This window comes from Petaurus breviceps, unplaced genomic scaffold (genome assembly GCF_028583685.1).
Source record: "Petaurus breviceps papuanus isolate PSGF00001 unplaced genomic scaffold, PetGlider_PUasm1.0 186, whole genome shotgun sequence".
Classification (NCBI taxonomy): Eukaryota; Metazoa; Chordata; class Mammalia; order Diprotodontia; family Petauridae; genus Petaurus; species Petaurus breviceps.
The window spans coordinates 37,929,099-37,948,367 of NW_027185798.1; the positions used below are offsets into that span (position 1 = coordinate 37,929,099).

Here is a 19,269-nt window from a genome sequence, read left to right on the forward strand (position 1 = left end):
AGTGCCAGGTACACAAAGAAAGGAAAAACATGGGCTCAGTTCTCAAGGAGTTCACATTAAAATAGTGGAGGCAACACAAACAACCAACAGCAAGTGGGAATCTATGGGTGAGAAACAATCTCATAGAGACACTCCTGACTGACATTACTTTCTTACACCAAAACAAATTTCTATGAGACAGATACAGCATTTCCCTAAACTCTTACCTCAAAGAAAGGACAAGAGATAGACAGCAAAGCAGACGAGATAAACTCTACCATCAACCTCCCCCATGGCCAGAATGTTACTAAGGAGTGGTGAAGCTCAGACTAAGTGTGCACAGATTCCATGTGACTGTCTGTAGCAGGAATATATTTAAGTTTGAGATCTCCTGGATTCTCAAATTTCCTATCCAACTAGAAAACAGTCACATGACTATCAACCAAATTATTTCCCCTTTTCAGTAAAAGTTTTCACTGATTCCTTCCTCCCTGTGTAAGCAAACAGCAGTAGGATGCTATATCTAAAGAGAGGGCACCCAATCAGTAGCCAAGAGAACCGAGTAGCTTGCTAGAAAGAGGCATGGGAAAGGACTGCAGGGCTTAACAAAACCAGTGGAAATGTGGAGAAATGACAGCTTTGGAGATTCCATTTTTAAGAACCATTACTTTGCTAAGGAAAGGGAAGCAGGTATCAGCAGCAATCAGGGGCAACAGTGAGAAAAACAGGAACAGCAGAACGATGCAGCTTGGCAATCAAAGTTAATGCCATCCTGCATTGCACTGAATGAGGCACTGTGGCTAGCCAGAATGAGAGAAGTGACAGATCCACTGTACTCTACCTTTGTCCAACAACATCCTTACTGTTGGGCTCATTTCTGGATACAACATTTTAGGGAAAGTACTAACAAGCTCCAATACAACCAGATGGCCATGATTAGGACAGTGAAGGAACTCTAGACTCTGCCATATGTGGAACAGTTGAAGGAAGTGAAAATGTTTATCCTTGAGAAGAGACTTGGTGGGAGGCGTGGTGGTTACAATGAGAATTATCTTCAACTATATGAAATGCTGTCATAAGGAAAACTTATTCTGCTTAGCATCAAAGAACAAATTAAAAAGTAATAGGTGGGGGCGGCCAGGTAGCACAGTGAGTAAGAGCACCGGCTCCAATGTCAGGATGAGCTGGAGATCGAATCCTGGGCTCGGACACTTAGCACCCACCCAGAAACACCTGGCTGTGTAACCTTGAGCAAGTTATTTAGCCCCGATTGCTTAAAAAAAAAAAAAGTAATAGGTGGAAAGGCAGAGGCATAAGATAATTTTTAATTTAAATTTAATATTTTCTCAAGTACATGTAAAAACAATTTTTAACATTCATTTTTTTTTAATTTGAGTTCTATCTAAATTCTATTCCTCCCCACTCAATGCAAAGGCAAGCAATTTGATGTTATACACATGCAGTCACAGAAAACATATTTCCTTATTAGTCACTTTGTGAAAGAAAACAAACGCCTCCCCCCCCCCCAAAAAAAACAACAACTTCAACATAAAATTATAAGATTCCTAGCAATCAGAGATGCTGAACTGCGGAATGGACTGCTTGGGAAACAGAAGTGGCTGTAAATACAGACTTTCAAGTAGAGACTAGATAAATGCTTTTATGCAATATTACAGAAGGAATTTAGAGTACAGGCTGGACCAGACGGTTTCTAAAGTTCCTGCCAATTCTGAAACTGTCTCAATTAATGAACTGACTGTTCTCTTTGGGCAATGCCTTTTCTTCTTCTGTGTATGTGATAACTCTGGAACTCATCTGTTTTCTTAACTATAGAAGACTCAGATTAGATGACTACCTAAGAACCTCAAGCCTCTTGAAGTAAATATATTTCAGATTCCCTTTAATTCTAGTGCAGTTCAGGGATACAGAACATGATCAGTAGTGTATTTCAGAACAAAATTCCTGACCAGCAATGTTCTTTCTATATTCTTCCTTATGCTTGTCTCTTTTGCTTATTTTGTTTAATAATTAATATTCACTTCATCTTTCAACAGACATTAATAGTGTTATTTTCCACTGTTTCATTGCAAAAAGTACACATTTCAGCTACATTCCTGGTGAACCAGAATTTTGTGGGAAATCTTGGCTACCTAATCATATTTATGATATTGTTTTTATGTTCCAAACAACAATCTTGCAAATACAATTCTGTCATCTACTGCTGCCTTGGCAAGACTACAGGGTAGAGGTTCTGTATTGCCTACAAAAATGTCCATGTGTCTCCCATCCTCAAAAAACCCTGACTTGATCCTTCCATCCCCACTAACCATGCAGTCCTTTGGTACTTCTGCCCTTTTTTGGCTGAAGTACTCTGCAACAGGTTGCCTCCAATTTCCTCTACCTCCTTTCTTTTAATCTGGCTTCCGATTTCATCATTCCACCAGAACTGTTCCCTCCAAAGTTACTTGTTAGAATTCAGTAATTTTAGTCATGTCCAATTTTTCATGAACTCATGATCTCTTAATTGCCAAATCCACTGGCCATTTCTCAGTCCTCTGAGTTCTCCTTGACCTCTCTACACCTTTGACACTGTTAAGCACCATCTCCCTTCTTTATATTTTCTTCTCTCTAGGCTTTCTAGACACCATTCTCTCCTGGATCTTCTCATACCTATTTATTATTTCTCAGTTTCCTTTACAGGATCTTTATCCAGCTGACACCTTCATCCAGATCATATAGGTATCCCATAGGCCCTCTTATCCTTCTCCCTCTATAGTACTTTAATTAATAATCTGATAAATTCCCATACACTTAATTACTACCTCTATGTTAATGGTTCTTCAATCTATCTATCCTACCCTAACCTCTCTGCTGACCTCCAATTTCACATTTCTACCTCCCTTTCAGGTATCTCAAACTGCATGTTCAAAAGCCATCTTCAATTGAACAAATCCAAAACTGAACTCATTGTTTCTCCCTAACTCCCTCTCCCCCATTACTGCCAAGGGTAACATCATCCTCCTAGGCCCTCAGGCTCACAACCTAAGTGTTGTCCTCAATTCCTTATTGTCTCAACTTCCCCCCAGATCCCAAGGTCCAATCTATTGCCAAGGCCTATCAATTTCACCTCTGCCACATCTCTCAAATACATCCCCTTCTTTCCTCATATGCTGCCACCCCATCCCCACAGAACCTCATCATCTCACAACCCGAAATGTGGCAACAGCTGCAGATGGGTCTTGCCTTCTTCAACTCTCTCCTACTCTAATCTACTCTCCATTCAACCACTAAAAGGACTTTCCCCAAAAAAAGGAAAGATGTCACCTCCCCCGCGCACAATGAACAACAGTGGCTCCCTACCTCAACCAGGATCAGATGCAAAATGCTGTCATTCAAAGCCCTTCAAAACGTAGGCCTCTCCTACCTCTCCAATGCCCTTACATCCTTCTTTCCTCCATGTATGCTTCAATCCAATGATGCCGGTCTCCTGACTGCTGCACAAACAGGATACTCTATCTCTCAGCTCCACGCATCTTCTCTGGCACTCATGACTGGAACGCTCTCCTTGCTCATCTCTTCCTACTGGCTTCCCAATAAATTCCCATCTTCTACATGTAGTTCTTCCCAACCCCTCCTAATACTCTCTTAACTATTTCCTATTCATTTTGCACATGCCTTGTCTGTACACATTTGCTTGTTGTCTCCCCCATTAGGTTGAGTTCTTTGAGGGCCGGGGATGTCCTTTTGCCTCTTTTTGTATCCTCAGTGTTTAAAACAGGGCCTGACCTATGGTAGGCCCTTAATGAATTTTTATTGATTAACATGGGGTTTATAAACTTTTTTTATATATACATATATACATTTTCATAACTATTTCATAATAATTAAGTTTCCTTCTCTGTAATCTTATGTATGTTTTTTATGCATTTAAAAACATTATTCTGAGAGGGGTCATCTATGCCCTTCACTAGACTGTTAAATGGGTCCATGACCAAAAAGAAAAAAAGTTAAGGACCCCTGCTACAGAGTAATGTAACTCAATTAAAAAAAAAAACATACCAGACCTTATACATCCAAATAAGGACAGTCTTTTCAAACTGGTCACTTAGGGAGGCCACACAATTATTTAACTTTGCCCATTTGTGATTTTGAAACTACTTCTGGTGAATACTTTCAAAGGTACAAAGCTACTGTCTATAATTTCATTTTATTTGGGAAGAACAGGGAAAATTCTTCTAACTCAAGTACAAGACGGATGGAATAATATTTGTTATTAAAATGGAAAGCATAACAATAAAATAATGGAAACGATTTGTTAATGTGGGTCATAAACTAATAGTGAAAAGAATTTTTAAAATGCTAGTTATATGCTAGTCTAATTAACCTATAAGGTTACCACTTGTGACTAAATAAAGACAGGAGATATAAAAGATAATTTATACTAAGAAGAAAAAATATACTCCTAAGTAATGTTACTATGTCTAGATTAATAAAATTCTGTATCATTAATAAGGAATGTGTGACTATTTATAAAACAATTATACATGATTATATATTGTCTTCTACTTTACCTACTATAATTACTTTTAAGTCATGTTCTGGGATAATAATATTGTCATTCCAAAATGTTATCTTTTCTCTATCCCATGATATCCTCATTAATGAAAGTATTTAATAACCTGCTTGAAGACCATGTGCCAAAGATCTTGTACACTAGAGGGGGTTTAAACTAGATGACTACTAATGTTCTTTTTAACTCTAAAATTCCATGACTCTTTAACGTACACTATTGTAAAAGGAGAACATAATTTCAAAAGATGTTCCTAGATCTTCCACTGTAAGATGTTCATTCACCAAAGGGACATTAAGTACTATTTCTTATTCTCTTTATACCATGATAGGACAGAGTCAGGGATAAGACCTGTAATCTCAATGGGGTCAGGAGAAAAACCTCTCTATACTAATATATGTAGGCACCTTCTCAGTAACGTAGGTGTCTCAGAAGGGGCAGCCAGGTGACACAGTGGACACCAGCCCAGGGTCACACAGCTAGGAAGGGTCTGAATTCTGAAAGATGAGTCTTCCTGACTGCAAGCCCCGCTCTACCCACTGTGCCACACAATCATCAAAGTGATTTTCCTAAATATCAATCTGACCTTCAAATTCTCCCTACTCAGTAGAAAGCAATGGCTCCTCACAACCTTTAGGATCAAATAGTTATTCTTCACAACCAGACCCCAACTTACTTTTCTAGCCTTATTACACATTACTCCCTCCATGCACTCTCCAGTTCAAGTCAAACTATACTTGCTGCTCTTCCAATAAGACCTTTCAACCCTTGTTTCTGTTAGCATAAGACAGGCCCATACACAGACAGTAAAAGCTTAACAAACGCTTGTTTTCTTCCTTTCTATGCCTTTGCTCTGGCTGTCCCTCCATGCCTGGAATATACTACCTTCCTTACCTCTAAATACTTAGTATGATGTTGGCAGGTGTTGGTAATACATGAGAATTAAGAAAACCCAAGCAAAGGAAAATTCATGGAAAAGTGGATAAACCCAGAGAACAAAACAAGGAAAAAATTTAATAATTTATGTAATTTCTGTGTTTTGAGATACAATGAAATGGAAGAATTCAATGGAAAATAAGCTTTTATGAAATGATGAAGAATAAAAAAAAAGAAGCAAAAGAAAAATATAGACATACACTACAAGTATAAAGTTAAAGAAACCTGCAAATTAATTTTACATATACAATAAGATGAAGGATGATGACCAAAACACTATGACCATCTTTAAAAGTCAATATATAGACTTCTACTAGAGCAAAGTCAATGGGAGCAAACCAGCACGATTACTACTAGTATTGTTTAAAACATAAAACAAATGAAAGTCAGGAGAAATACAGTTATCTCTTCCACATAACAACTTTTCCCATTTCGGCTTCTATATATCACAGGTCAGCATGAGAAATTAAATGGGAATTTGGGGGGAGTTTTGCAAATTCCAGGACACAATACAGAAAAAAGTTTAAAAACTCAGAAATACATTATATATCTTCTATATCTATCTAGTATCATATAATATCAACCCAAATTTTACAATAAGGTACTGTAAACACCCCATAAAAAAAAAAAAAAGAAAGAAAGAAATCTTCTCTGGTACAAAGGGATGGCCAAAAAATTTTACGTAAATTTTCCAGATCTCAACATTGTGCCCCTAAGCCCTGACACCAGATGTGGAAGGGATAACTGTAATGATTAGGTTATAAAAAGAAACTACAGTGATACCACCATCCAATCTACAATAACAAAATGAGATACCCAGAAGCCTGAAGACACTGAGGGGAGTTAGGCAAAGGACTGTGGGTGAGGTACAGATAGTGGTAGGAAATGGAAAGCTTACCAGTTTCTGAGAACAGCTTTAAAACTTATTTCACATAATCAGGGCATACAAAAGAAAATACACAAAAAAGTACTATAAATGTGGAAGAAAAGGTGGAGGAGGCAGGTTATCTCATGAACTTTACATTCATCTCAACTAGATAAAGGAGGGTTTTAACATACACAAAGAGTCTGATGTAGGAAAAAAAAACATCAAACTCAACAGGGAAACAGGAGAACAGAGAAAGCAGATTGGTTTAAGATGGGGAGTAAAATAAGGAATCAGACTTTTTTTTAAAAATCCTGGAACAGTAGATCATGAAGAAGGCATTAAAAGAAAAGGGAACTAACATGTGATTAAGGACTACATAAAGGGCCAAGAAGAGGGGCACCAGAGCAGAAATGGAAAGCTTACCAGTTTCTGAGAACACCTTTTCCCTCTTATTATGCTTTAAAAAAAAAAAAAAACTAGAGGTAAAAAGAGGAAAAAGCATAACAGGACAGAATAGAGAGAAATACCTAATTAACAATCATTGAGATGAACCTGAATGGATGAACTCAACCGTAAAATGGAAGAGGATATTGGAATGAATCAGAAACTAAAATGCCACATTTTTATTTTTTTAACCCAAGAAACACACAAGAAAAAAGATTCAGAAAATTGAAATACGAAATGCTAGAACAAAATCTATTATGCTTGAGCTGAAATTTTTTAAAAAGCAATTGTAGTGATTATAATCTCAAGACAAGGAAAAACTAAAACAGACTTGGGAACATGATATAAAAATGGAAACTACATTATGCTTAAAGGTACGATAACACAAATACATAACACGAACAAATGGCAAGACTTCTAAACGCTTAAAGGAATGCTACAGGGGAAAACAGCAAACAAATGAATAAACCCATTTCAGACCTAGACAAATGTAAAAACAAAAACAGTTCACATTCTACAAATACATATGTATAAGATATGTAAATTGTTCCCAAAATCTTAATGCAGTTTTATTAGTTAAAAGCTTTAATAGCTTAAAGCTATACTAAGACTTTGGGGACATCTTATATAGAGAGTAGGTCAAAGGTAAAAGAAAAGAGAAGGCTCCAAACAGTGGAGAGAAGTGGAAAAGGCCTTCTGCAGAAGGTAGAATTTTGAGTATGACAGGAGGCAGAGATGAGGACTAAGTGGCAGACAGCCAGTGAAAAGGAATGGATTAGGGAGGAGTACTGTGTACAGGAAATAGCAAGAAATCAAGTTTTATGTAAATTGTAAACTGTAAGAAGCCAGTAGAGGCAAGTTTATAAAGGATTCTAAAAGACAAAGCATATTTTATACGATCCTGGATGTAATAGGAAACCACTAGAGTTTTTTGAGTATTGGGGCTAACTTGTCAGACCTGTACTTTAAGAAAGGTACTTTAGGGGCAGCTAGGTGACATAATGAATAGAGCAATGGCCCTGGAGTCAAGAAGACCTGAGTTCAAATCCAGCCTCAGAAACTTAACACAAAAACTAGCCATGTGACCTTGAGCAAGTCGCTTAACCCCAATCGCCCTACCTTCTCCCCTCCAAAAAGAAAAAAAAAAAAGGTATCTGGGCAAATGATTTATGGATGAATTGGAGGGGGAAGGGATTTGAAGCACAGAGAGTATCCAAAACACTACTGCAGTAGTCTAAGGGTGAGATGAGAGCCTGCACCAGGCTAATGGCTTTATAAGAGAGAGAAGGGGATATATATACACACACACACACACATTTTCTCAGTTGTGTATGGTAACTTTACAAAATTTGGCCATGTATTTGGGCATAAAATCCTCAAACATGTAGAAAGGCATAAATATTAAACAGTCTTTACTGATCACACTGTAATAAAAATAAAAATGTGACTTTGCTCACTGAAAAAAGGATAAAAAATTAATTGGAGACTAAATAACAATCCTCAAGATTGGTTGAGAAGAACAAACCATGGAAAACAACAGATATTTTCATCAATGAAAATGACTATCACAATGTGACAACACACCAAAACTGGCTGGGTGAAATCTAAAGAGTCCTCAGGGGAAAATTTACACCTCTAACACCATCCATCATCAAAAGAAGAGATAGATAAATGATGTAAGTTTATAGTTTAAAACAACAACAATCTGGAAACTAACAAATTTTTAAAACCTAAACACAAGAACAGCAATTATTAAAATCCAATAATAGATGAACCAATAGGAGTAAAGATATTTGATTTTTGTACCAAAAATTAAAGAGGATGCAGAACATTAAAGAAAATCATCTGAAACTATTCTGTACAATGAATGTTAACAAATAAGTCAGAGGAAAAAAAATACTCACTTATAAAATATACAAATTTATTTAATAAAAGAAAAATGTTGTTATTTAATTAACTATCAGAAAAAGAAAATGAACAAGCTACAAATGAATTTCCAAAAGGGGAAAAAAAAACCTCCAGGATCAGATGATTTACCAGCGATTTCTATCAAAATTCCAAAGAGCAATTCCCAAAATACATTAAATTGTTTACAATAACAAGGGGGAAAAAGGTATCCTCTGTGTATGAAAAGGACATGAAAGATACTGGAAAAAGGAGGGATGTCAAGTGAGGATTTTTTTTTCTTTTAGACATTTTCTTGAAAGAAAAAGAAATATCATAAACTTAAATATTAAAACTTAAATATAAAATGAGAAAAGAAAAACATCTCATATACAGCAGAACATGAGGATTAAAAATATGTAACCAATAAATTTCCATTTCAAGAAAGCCTATATATTAAATACTGCACATGTGTTAAAAATTCTTTTCTTTGCTTCCTTGTAGGTTCTTTTGTTCTGTGCTGTATACTTTTTACTTTGTTCTTATTTGCTCCCTTCCTTCCCCCTTGCCCCTCAAGCTACAATTAAGTGTGGATATATTTCTATATAGATATAATTATATACATACACATATATAAACATACACTTTCCCTAACAGATTCTACTCCTAATCTTTGTTTTTGTTTGTGTATATCTCTTATTTCCTATCCCTCTGAACTTGAATTCATCCCCCTACCCTACTATCCTATTACTTAACTTACCACCTCTCTCCCCAAGATCCCTCTTATCCTCCCATTCTAAATCTAAGCACACTTTTGTATACCCCTTTGGCCTATTCCCTCACCCTCCTCACTAACCATCCCCCTCTTATCCTACCAAGGATGCCTCCCTTATCCTCCCATTAACTAAAGACCCTTCTAAATCTACCTTTAACCTATTCCCTTACCCTCCCCTTTAAAGAATCCCCCCTAATCCTGTCCCCTCAGGATTTTATTTCTTTCTAATTTTAGAACACTTTTACTCTTCTAGATAATTACATATTGTTCCCTCTTAAACCCATTCCCAATGAAAGTACCAGTCCTCCTCCCCACAAAAAAAATCTAATTCCATGGTATCTTTTCTTCCTCTCCTATCTCATTTATATAGGATAATTAATTACTCTTTTTACCTCGTTCCTGAACTTTTTGAACTCATATCATGCTCAGGTTTACCCCTATCTTTCTTACAAACTACCCAATTATTAATAACAAGACATACATGCTTTACATTTTACATACATAAAAAGTAAATAGCTTGTCCTTATTGAGTCCCTTGCAAGTAAATTAGTCTTTAGTATGTACCTTATATTTCTCTTGACTCTTATATGTCAAATCTTCCCAAAGTCCTAAAAGTCTGACTGACAATTTGTTGAATGTCTTTTTTTTTTTCCCATTCACGATTAAGCTGCTTAGCTTAGCTGAATATGCTTTTTGGTCAGAAGTCCAGTTCTTTTGCTCTTCAATATGTAGTGTTCCAAGATCTGCTGTCTTTTGATGTTGCCACTGCTAGGTCTTGGGTGATTCTAATTATGGCACTGTCACATGTAAATGGCTTTTTTTCTTATTGCTTGTAATATTTTATCCTTTACCTGGGGGTGCAGAATTTGACTAAATTATTCCTGTGGTTTTCCTTGTAGACTTTCTTTTAGGTGGTGAACAGTGGATTTTTTCTCTTTCTACTTTCCCCTCTTGTTCTAATGCTTTAATTATTTCTTGTATTATTGTGTCAAGATTCTTTTTTTGATCATAGCTTTCAGAGAGCTCAATTATTCTTTTCTTTTCATCTGTTCTCTAGAACAGTTGTTTTTCTTATGAGATGTTTCACATTCTCTTCAATTTTTTCATTCATAAATTTATATTTTCTTTTATTATTTCTTGGTTTCTTATGACTTCACTGGCTTCCCTTTGCCCAATTCTGATTTTCAAGGAGTCACTTTCTTCCTTAAGATTCTGGTTCTCCTTTTCTAATTGACTGACTTTCTTCTCATAATGTCCTTCTTTTTCTTGGATTTTTTTTTTAAGGTTTTCCTCAATCTCTCTCATTTGATTTTTAAAGTCTTTTTTAAGTTCTTCTATGAATTCTATTTGGAGAGGTGACCATTTGACATTACTCTTTGGGGTAGAAGAGGGTTTCTTTGCTTTACTATCTTCCTCTGAAGACAAACCCAGTCTTCTCTATTCCCAAAGTAGCTCTCTATGATTGGATTCTTTCTCCTCTGTCTGTGCAATTTTGGAGTGGGGGAGTGGGAAGGGGGAAGAGTTCAAATTTTTGTAACCACCTCTAGTCCTGGGCTATGGAGGATGATGGAGCTTCTGGCCTCAGATCCTTCTTCAGTTCTCCTGTGACCCTGATCCCAAACCAAGACCTCCAGTCTCCAGTAACTGCCCACAGCCAGCTGTGTTCCCACCTGCACTGCTTCAGCACTCAGCAGGAGTCTGCTGGCTCCTTTTTATCTGACTGCATCCCCACAGAACAGCTGGGTCTGGTGTTCTTTGTCAGTAGAGGTTGCCTTGATTTTCCCAGGCTTAAATACTCAACTCCCCTCATTGGGTTAAAGTTCCTGTGGTTGGGGCCCAAGGCAGCCTCCCAAACCAGCTAACCCCAAGGCTTGCAGCTTACTGGTTAAGTAATCCCTAGTCTAAAGGTATTTACTCGGCAGAGGGACCAAACCTCATCCTGGGATTTTTCTTCAGCTCTTCATCAACTGTCCCAGGAGGACCCTAGTTCTGCCCCTTATTTATTTTTATAACTTTACAAACTCTGTTTGCCCTGAAGCACTATTTTATCTCTTCTTTGGGGGGAAATCTTGAGAGCTATGAATTTTCTGACTTAGTCATCTTCCCAGAATCCTCTTCCACTGAGGATTTTTTAAAGATGGAGAAGATATTGGCATATGTATAAGTCACAAGAAAGGAGTCCATACCTAGGGAAAATTTGAAGTTTAATGAAAAACGAGATACAATACCCATTACTGTTACAAACACTAGAGAAAACCACAGAGAAGCAACAAAAAAACTAACAAACAATAGCTCAATGAAGCTGCAGGATGTAAACTAAACACACACAAATCACCAGCATTCCTGTACATTACCAACAAAATCCAGCAGAAAAAAAGAGAAAGCAAAATTCCATTGAAAATAATTACTGATAGTATAAAACTCTTGGGAATCTACCTACCAAGAAACAGACAAGAACTACATGAACACAGTTACGAAACTCTCTACATAATAAAGATGGATAGAAATAACTGGAGAACAAATTACTCGCAGGTGAGTCAATACAATAAAATTGACAAAACTATTTAAATTATTTTACAGACTCAGCATCATACCAATCAAATTACAAAGGAATATTTTATAGAGCTAGAAAAAATATTTTAAAAAGCTCATCTGGAGGGAAAAAAGGTCAAAAATATCAAAGGAACTGTGAAAAAAAAGTGAGAAGAGGGCATAATAGTATCAAATCTCAAACTATACTATAATGTCACAATCATCAAACAATTTGGCATTAGCTAGGATACAGAACAACTCATCAATGTAACTGATTAGGTACACAATATATAGAGGCAAAAAAGCATAGTAAACTAGTATTTGCTAAATCCAAAGATCCTCACCATTGGAGCAAGAATGCACTATTTGACAAAAACTTGTCTGGTAGAAACTGTGTATAGACCAACATTTCACATCATATACCAAGGACAAGGTGCAAAAGGGTACAAGGCTTAGAAATAAAGGGTGTCATCATTAACAACTTAGAAAAGCATGGAAGAAATGACCTCTCAGATACACAGTCAGATATATGGATGACCAAAGCAAGAATCAGAGACATTCACAGAAATTAAAATAGAAAATTTTGATTTTGTTGTTCAGTCATTTTTAGTTGTGTTCAACTCTTTGTGATCCCACTTGGGTATTTCTTGCAAAAGATACCGAAATGGTTTGCCATGTTCTTCAGCTCATTTTACAAATGAGGCAAGTGATACACAGAGTTAAGTGACTTGCCCAGAATCACGCAGCTAGAAGTGTCTAAGGCCAAATCTATACTCAGGAAAAGGATTCTTCCTCACTCCAGGCCCAATACTGTATCTATCGTGTCACCTAACTGCTACAAAATTTTGATTACGTAAATTTAAAAGTTTGTGTACCAACACAAAGTCATCCTGACTCTAAACCTGGCTCTCTTTATCCACTGTGTTACATAGATACTATGTGTATAATACTGTAAGAAATAATAAAGAAAATATAAACAATTATGACATTCTCTATCGCTGATGAGATTATAAAATTAATTGAGAAGACCTATATATACATATATGAAAGATAAAATAATGCCTAAGAAGTTATTATTTTAAATGTAAAACAGCACAGGTAAGTGCCATGGGAATACAAAGTAATCAAAGGCAGCTTCAAGAAAGAGATCAATCTGAACTAGCCTTGAAGAGTTAATAAGATGTGATTAAAGGGGGCAGCTAGGTGGTACAGTGAGCAGAGCACCGGCCCTGGAGTCAGGAGGATGTGAGTACAAATCCGACCTCAGACACTTAACACAAAAAACTAGCTGTGTGTCCTTGGGCAAATCACTTAACCACAACTGCCCCCCAAAAGGCAAAAAAAAAAAAAAAAAAAAAAAAAGATGTGATTAAGAAATAAGGAGAGGGAAACATTTCAGGCTAAGTGGTGTGAGGATGGCATATTTAGGAAAATGTTGAAGAAATCACTGTAGTTGAGAAAGGCTATTCATGATGTTTCTACCTATAAGAGAAAGCTGAAAAAGTAGCCTGGCACAAGTTTTTTTGTTGTTATTTTTTTTAAACATACTGCTGGACTTATACTTTAACTGGAAGATAACAGGAAGGCTTCTGAGCAAAAGGGTATTATGAGGAAAACAGCATTATGGGGAAATTAATCTAGAAGTGGTATACAAACAAGAAGAGAAACTAGAGAGACAGAGAGGTTTTGCAACAGCGATGCTTTATATTATAATTATAGTGCAATCTATATTCCATATGGAATTTACAATTAATATACTACACTGCTCCAACAGAAATAAAAAACAAATAGAATCTATTTTTTATTATACTTCTGTATACCTTTAATGAACAAGGGCCAGGGTCTCCCAGTGTATCCTGGGCCATCTCCAACTGCCCCAATGAAATTCTGGCCACTGGACCCAGATGATTCTGGAGGTGAAAATGAGGCTGGTGACCCTGCACAGCCCTCCCTCACTTAAATCCAAGTCAACTGCAAGTCATGTCATCATTTCCCTGATGTCATGGTCCTTGTCAAGAACGAAGGATAAACACAACAACAAAGAACTCACATTTTTCTTGGATAACTGCAGCTTGAATCAGAGTACTAAGTACATATTAGCATTACTTACAGGATTCTGAGGCGCTGCACTGCTTTCACTGTTTATCGTTTCCTTCAGCAGACCCTGACAATCTGCAGTTAGTCAAAAGCTAATCACTCTGAAAGATGGACCTCACTATAAAACCCAGTTTTACCCCTCTGTGGATAGCTTTCAAGCTGCCACAAGAAAGTTGCTCTTCTTCAAAGACCTATCATGTCCCCTGGGCCATGTTCATGGGTCACTTTTTCTGCAGCACATGGTTCTCTTCCCCAAACGTTGATAATAAAATGTCAACTGTCTTAAGTATACAAACTATTACAACATAAAAAGAATCTTGGGGTATAATATAAACTTTTATCAGCTAAGTTACAAGTACATTGCTTTAAGCTAACTTAATTAAGTTTGTGAGTTCACCAAAAATAAAATTTAAAAACCAGACTTTTACTGTCAATTCTAGTTACTTTTAAACTCCAATCCGAGGTCTGAATCATGCCAGGCTCCCTTCATCACTGTTGAAACAAAAGCCCTTTACATTCAAGTTTACCCTTCCATCCTAAATAGAAACCATTCCAAACACCCAAATCCTGAACTAACTTCAATCTTTCTAGGGAAAGAGTCCCTAGACAGCTCCTCTTTTTACTTTTTTAGCCTTTGGAGGCCATACACTAAAACTTTATTGCTCCTTTTTTTTTAATAAAGCTTCATTATTCTTGTTATGCTCAAAAATTATTTCTTCTCCTACCTAATTTCTGAATGGACAATTTCCTGTTTATTCTGTGTTTATTCACAATTCCCATTCAACATAGCATCATATAGCTCCCCATTTTAAGTCCCCATCAACCTCCTTAGAGTTACCTATCTACAGATCACAAACACACTTGTGTATACATGTGTATAAACATTCACACATACATGTATCAGTGTGTGTGCATGTGTACAAAAAAATTTATTGTTAACAACCTCACCACATTCTGATTAACCCAAATGAAACCACATTTGGAGTTCTAAATACACAAGATTTACGGAGGGTGTTTTGTTCTACTAATCACAAAATATTAGTTTAAGGAAAAGATATCTTTAAAGGACACAGTCCCAGATTTCACAAGAATTTCAAGGAATTTCTAAGGAAAAGTTCAAAGATTGGCTCTGTGTGGCCAGTGCTCAAGGGATCTGGCTTTTCTAATTACAACAGGAGTGCAAAGGAGACTAAAGGTTCCAGTAGAGGCTTAGTTCAGAACAGTGATTTATATAATACATAGTGCTTTCACATGTATGAGTCCATGTGCTCCTAAAAGCAATTCTCTGGGGTAAATATCATGAATGTTATCACTACTTTACAGAAGTTTCAAAGGAGTTACAAAAACTGATAAAAGTTACATCTCTAGGAAACATCAGAGCCAAGTGTAAAACTCAGGTCTTCTGACTCCAAGAGTCCACTAGATAGTATGGGGTCCCTAAACTTCTAGAAGACACCTGGAAGGATCAGTTTACTCCCTTCAGGGTTCTGAGCTCTAAGTTAAGGAAAAAAGGGCAGACCCTGCAGATTAAATGAAATGAATTGAAGTCATTGTGAATTTCACTTCATTACATTTGATTCAGCTCTGTTAAGTGCATGAGATACTTAAGACAAATCTCCCCTGACCTCACTTTCTCTTCAAAGACAACAAGAGAATTTCTCAGAAGACTCTGGAACTGACTCATGCATCAGCTCTTTTAACGTTTCTCACAACAAAAGCTCTATCCAGAACAGAAAAAACAAACGAATACTCAAAGATTTCACAACACTTAAATATAAGACAAGGCTAAGTATCAACCTCTTATGCTGATTTTTATTATAAGAGAAAAATGAAACATTTTAGCAATAGTAATTCAACAAATAACCTGCCTCCCACAAGACATTTAGTACAATTATTTACTTATGTATTGGGGTGGCTAGGTGGCTCAATGAATAGAGAACCCATCCTGGAGTCAGGAGAACTTGAGTTCAAATCTGACCTCAGACACTTAACACTTAGTAGCTGTGTGACCTTGTGCAAGTCACTTGGCCCCAATTGCTCTGCCCTTCCCACTCCAAAAAAAAAATCTCTAAATACTTATGTATTACACAATGCCCATAACTATAGGACTCTTCATAAAAATAAGTACAGTGATTTTGAACTACAGCACAATACAGCTAAGATAACTTTAATTTTTAAGGATCTAGGTTAAAAACTGAAATATTACAATTTGACAAAATCAACTTACCAAATATATTAGTGGAATGTCCTTTCATAGCAATGGGTTTGAGCTCATTGTGTCCCCAGCCATATTTCCTATAATTACTCCAGGCATGTTTCATCATCTGAAGAGACAAAAATTTTAATACATCACTCTAGATATTCACAGCACATTTTTTCTACAAGGTTTGTAACCTGGAAATTGTATTTCTTTTTCCTTAATTTTTATGTCCTATTTCAGTTTAATCTATTGCGGTGTTATCAGTTAAAAGTATGATGCTAAACAAAACTCCCATAAGTCAAAGTTGTTCATCATTGGAAAGAACAACATAGAGAATTCTACACAATCCATTTTCAAAGTATGCCAATTAAAGGGTATACCATCATAATGGACTAGAATTTTAATTCACTTATCACTCGGGCTACATATCTCAATATCCAAACTACATATAATACTACTCAAAATGTATCCTTATAAAATAAATTTAGTTATAATGTTATGTTTTATATATGAAGATGATATAACCTGCCATCAAGAAAGCATACATTGTAATACATTATTTTTCCAGTATCTTGTTTAGATTTATTTTGTGATCTCTAGATTTCACTATCCTACATCTAGTTTTATTTCATACTGTTCTACTCCATGAACTCTACCCTCCAGGCAAAATGGACTATTCTCTGACTCCCAAAATGACTCACCCTTTCTAGCCTTCAAGCTTTTGCATACATGGGTTCCTGCATCTGGAGTATATTCCTCTCTCCCTCATTTTGCCTATTCAGCTCCTATCCAACCATTAAAGTCCAACTCAAACTCCTTCAACTCTGTGAAGTCTTTCCTGATCCTTTTTTTCCCCTAGTAACAATCATGTCTCCCATCCACCATAGGAAACCTCCCCCAACACTTTACTTTGTACCACTTCAATGCACTTTTATGTAATACTGTGTATGATACATATCTATTCTTATGTCTTGTCTTTCCATTCAATAGAAAGTCCTAAGAAAACCAGAATTTTCTCTTTTCCAAACTTCATATGGAAGGCCTAGCACAGAGCTCGCCAAAGAGTAGGTAATTAATAAATATTTGTTGAGACTAAACTGGACATCATGTCCATTTCTACACTTTCCAGTACCAACTCCATGCAGATGATTCCTAAAGCTTTATCTCTGAGGCCCAACTGTTTCAATACTTCTATGGCTCAATAATCTCATCAATAATAGTTTTCCCACCAAACATGCAGACCACAGACCATCCGTGACTTCTTATCCTATGTGACTCACCTTGGAAAGGGAGAAATAAAAATGAATCACAAACACAAATGAATCACAAGCCCTGATAAAGAAGCACAACATAATATCAATTGGAAACTTCAATTATCCAGTATCTACTGAGTCCTTTTCTCTGCAATAGTTGCAGAGCAACAAATAAATTTTTGACTAGTCTTACTGATAATTTCACTCTACAAAAAGCAAAGGAATCAGCAAAGCTATTATTCTATAACTGTGAATAACAAAAAATAATTAGGTGCTACAGTAAAAATGATAAAAACTTTGAGATAAAATGAACACTAAATCTTAAAATATACATTAAAGAAGGGAAACAGCACAGTCTGAAAAACCCAGTATTTCAAAATAGATATTAAAGAGTTTAGAAAAGACAGGTAGTATTTTATGATTTCAAAACAGGAGTACAAAACCGCTCAAGGATGAGTACCTCTTAAGAGTTACGAATTTTGAGTCTAAACAGTGCAAAAAAAAAATATTCTAAGGAAGAAGAATATTACCCAAAAGATGCGGCAGATATGCAGGAAGTTAACAAAATCAGATAATTCTAGAAAGATATTAAAGTTGGAAGCTTCATTTCAAAAATGGAATACGTTTTTTATTATTTACTTATTTATGACAACCATTTTTAAAATTTTTGAGTTTTAAATTCTCTCCGTCCTGGGGTGGCTAGGTGGCGCAGTGAATAGAGTACCAGCCCTGGAGTCATGAGGACCCAGATACAGCTTCAGACACTTAACACTTACTAGCTGTGTGACCCTGGGAAAGTCACTTAACCCCAACTGCCCTACCTTTCCCTCTACATAAAGCAAAAATAAATAAATTCCCTCCCTCCTTCTGGCTTCTCCTCTACCCATTGAGAAGGCAAACAATATCAATTGTCATGCAAAACATAATTCCATCATGTTGCCCCCTAAAAGGGGGAAGAGAAGGAAAACAGTGAAAAAGTATACTTCAATCTACTCTTAGAGATCATTAGTTAGTTCTCTCTCTAGAAGCAAATAGACTTTTTCATCATGAGTCCTTTCAGAATTGTCTTAGATCATTCTTAATCAGAGTAGCTAAGTCTTTCATAGTCAATCTGGCCAGAATTTAGTGTGTGGAGGAGAATAACAAGCCTGGACTGAGAGGTTTCAGTCAGATAACAAAGGGCTTAATCCTACATAGATTTTTGATCCAAGAACCAGGAAGGATAAGTTTTTAGGAAGGGATTTATGATTAACAAAGTCAGGCCTTTATTTTAAGAATATCAATTTGGCAGCAACAGAGATAATCAAGCTACTGTAATAGTCTAGATGAGAGTTTAGGAAGTAAACATGGCAGGTACCAAGAGAAACAAGAGAGTATCCAAAAGGAACTGGTCATTATCAGTGCCAAATGCTTAAGAAAAAGTAATCAGATTTGACAGTTCTCAAATCACTGAGTATTTTCTTTTTGAGGGAGGAGTTCTGAGTATTTTTTTTTCTTTTTGGAGAAGGGGAAGACAGGGCAATTGGGGTTAAGTGACTTGCCCAAGGTCACACAGCTAGTAAGTATCTAAGGCTGAATTGGAACTCAGGTCCTCCTGACTCCAGGACCTGTACTCTATTCCTTGTGCCATCTAGCTGCCCTGAGTATTTTTTTTTTTGAGGGAGGAGTTAAGAAGCCAAACTGCAATGGGAAGACAGGAAGTGGCGACAAGGAGAGCAGACACCTTTTTCA

General features: G+C 36.4%; 1 protein-coding gene across 1 annotated transcript in view; it reads right to left on the bottom strand.

Moving 5' to 3' along the window:
* MAN1A2 (mannosidase alpha class 1A member 2) overlaps positions 1-19,269 on the bottom strand; it is a 255,679-nt gene that overhangs the window by 140,974 nt on the left and 95,436 nt on the right. The window contains exon 3 of the mRNA XM_069090237.1: positions 16,313-16,409. Coding sequence (XP_068946338.1) covers positions 16,313-16,409 — 97 coding nt within the window. The remainder of the gene's footprint in view (positions 1-16,312; positions 16,410-19,269) is intronic.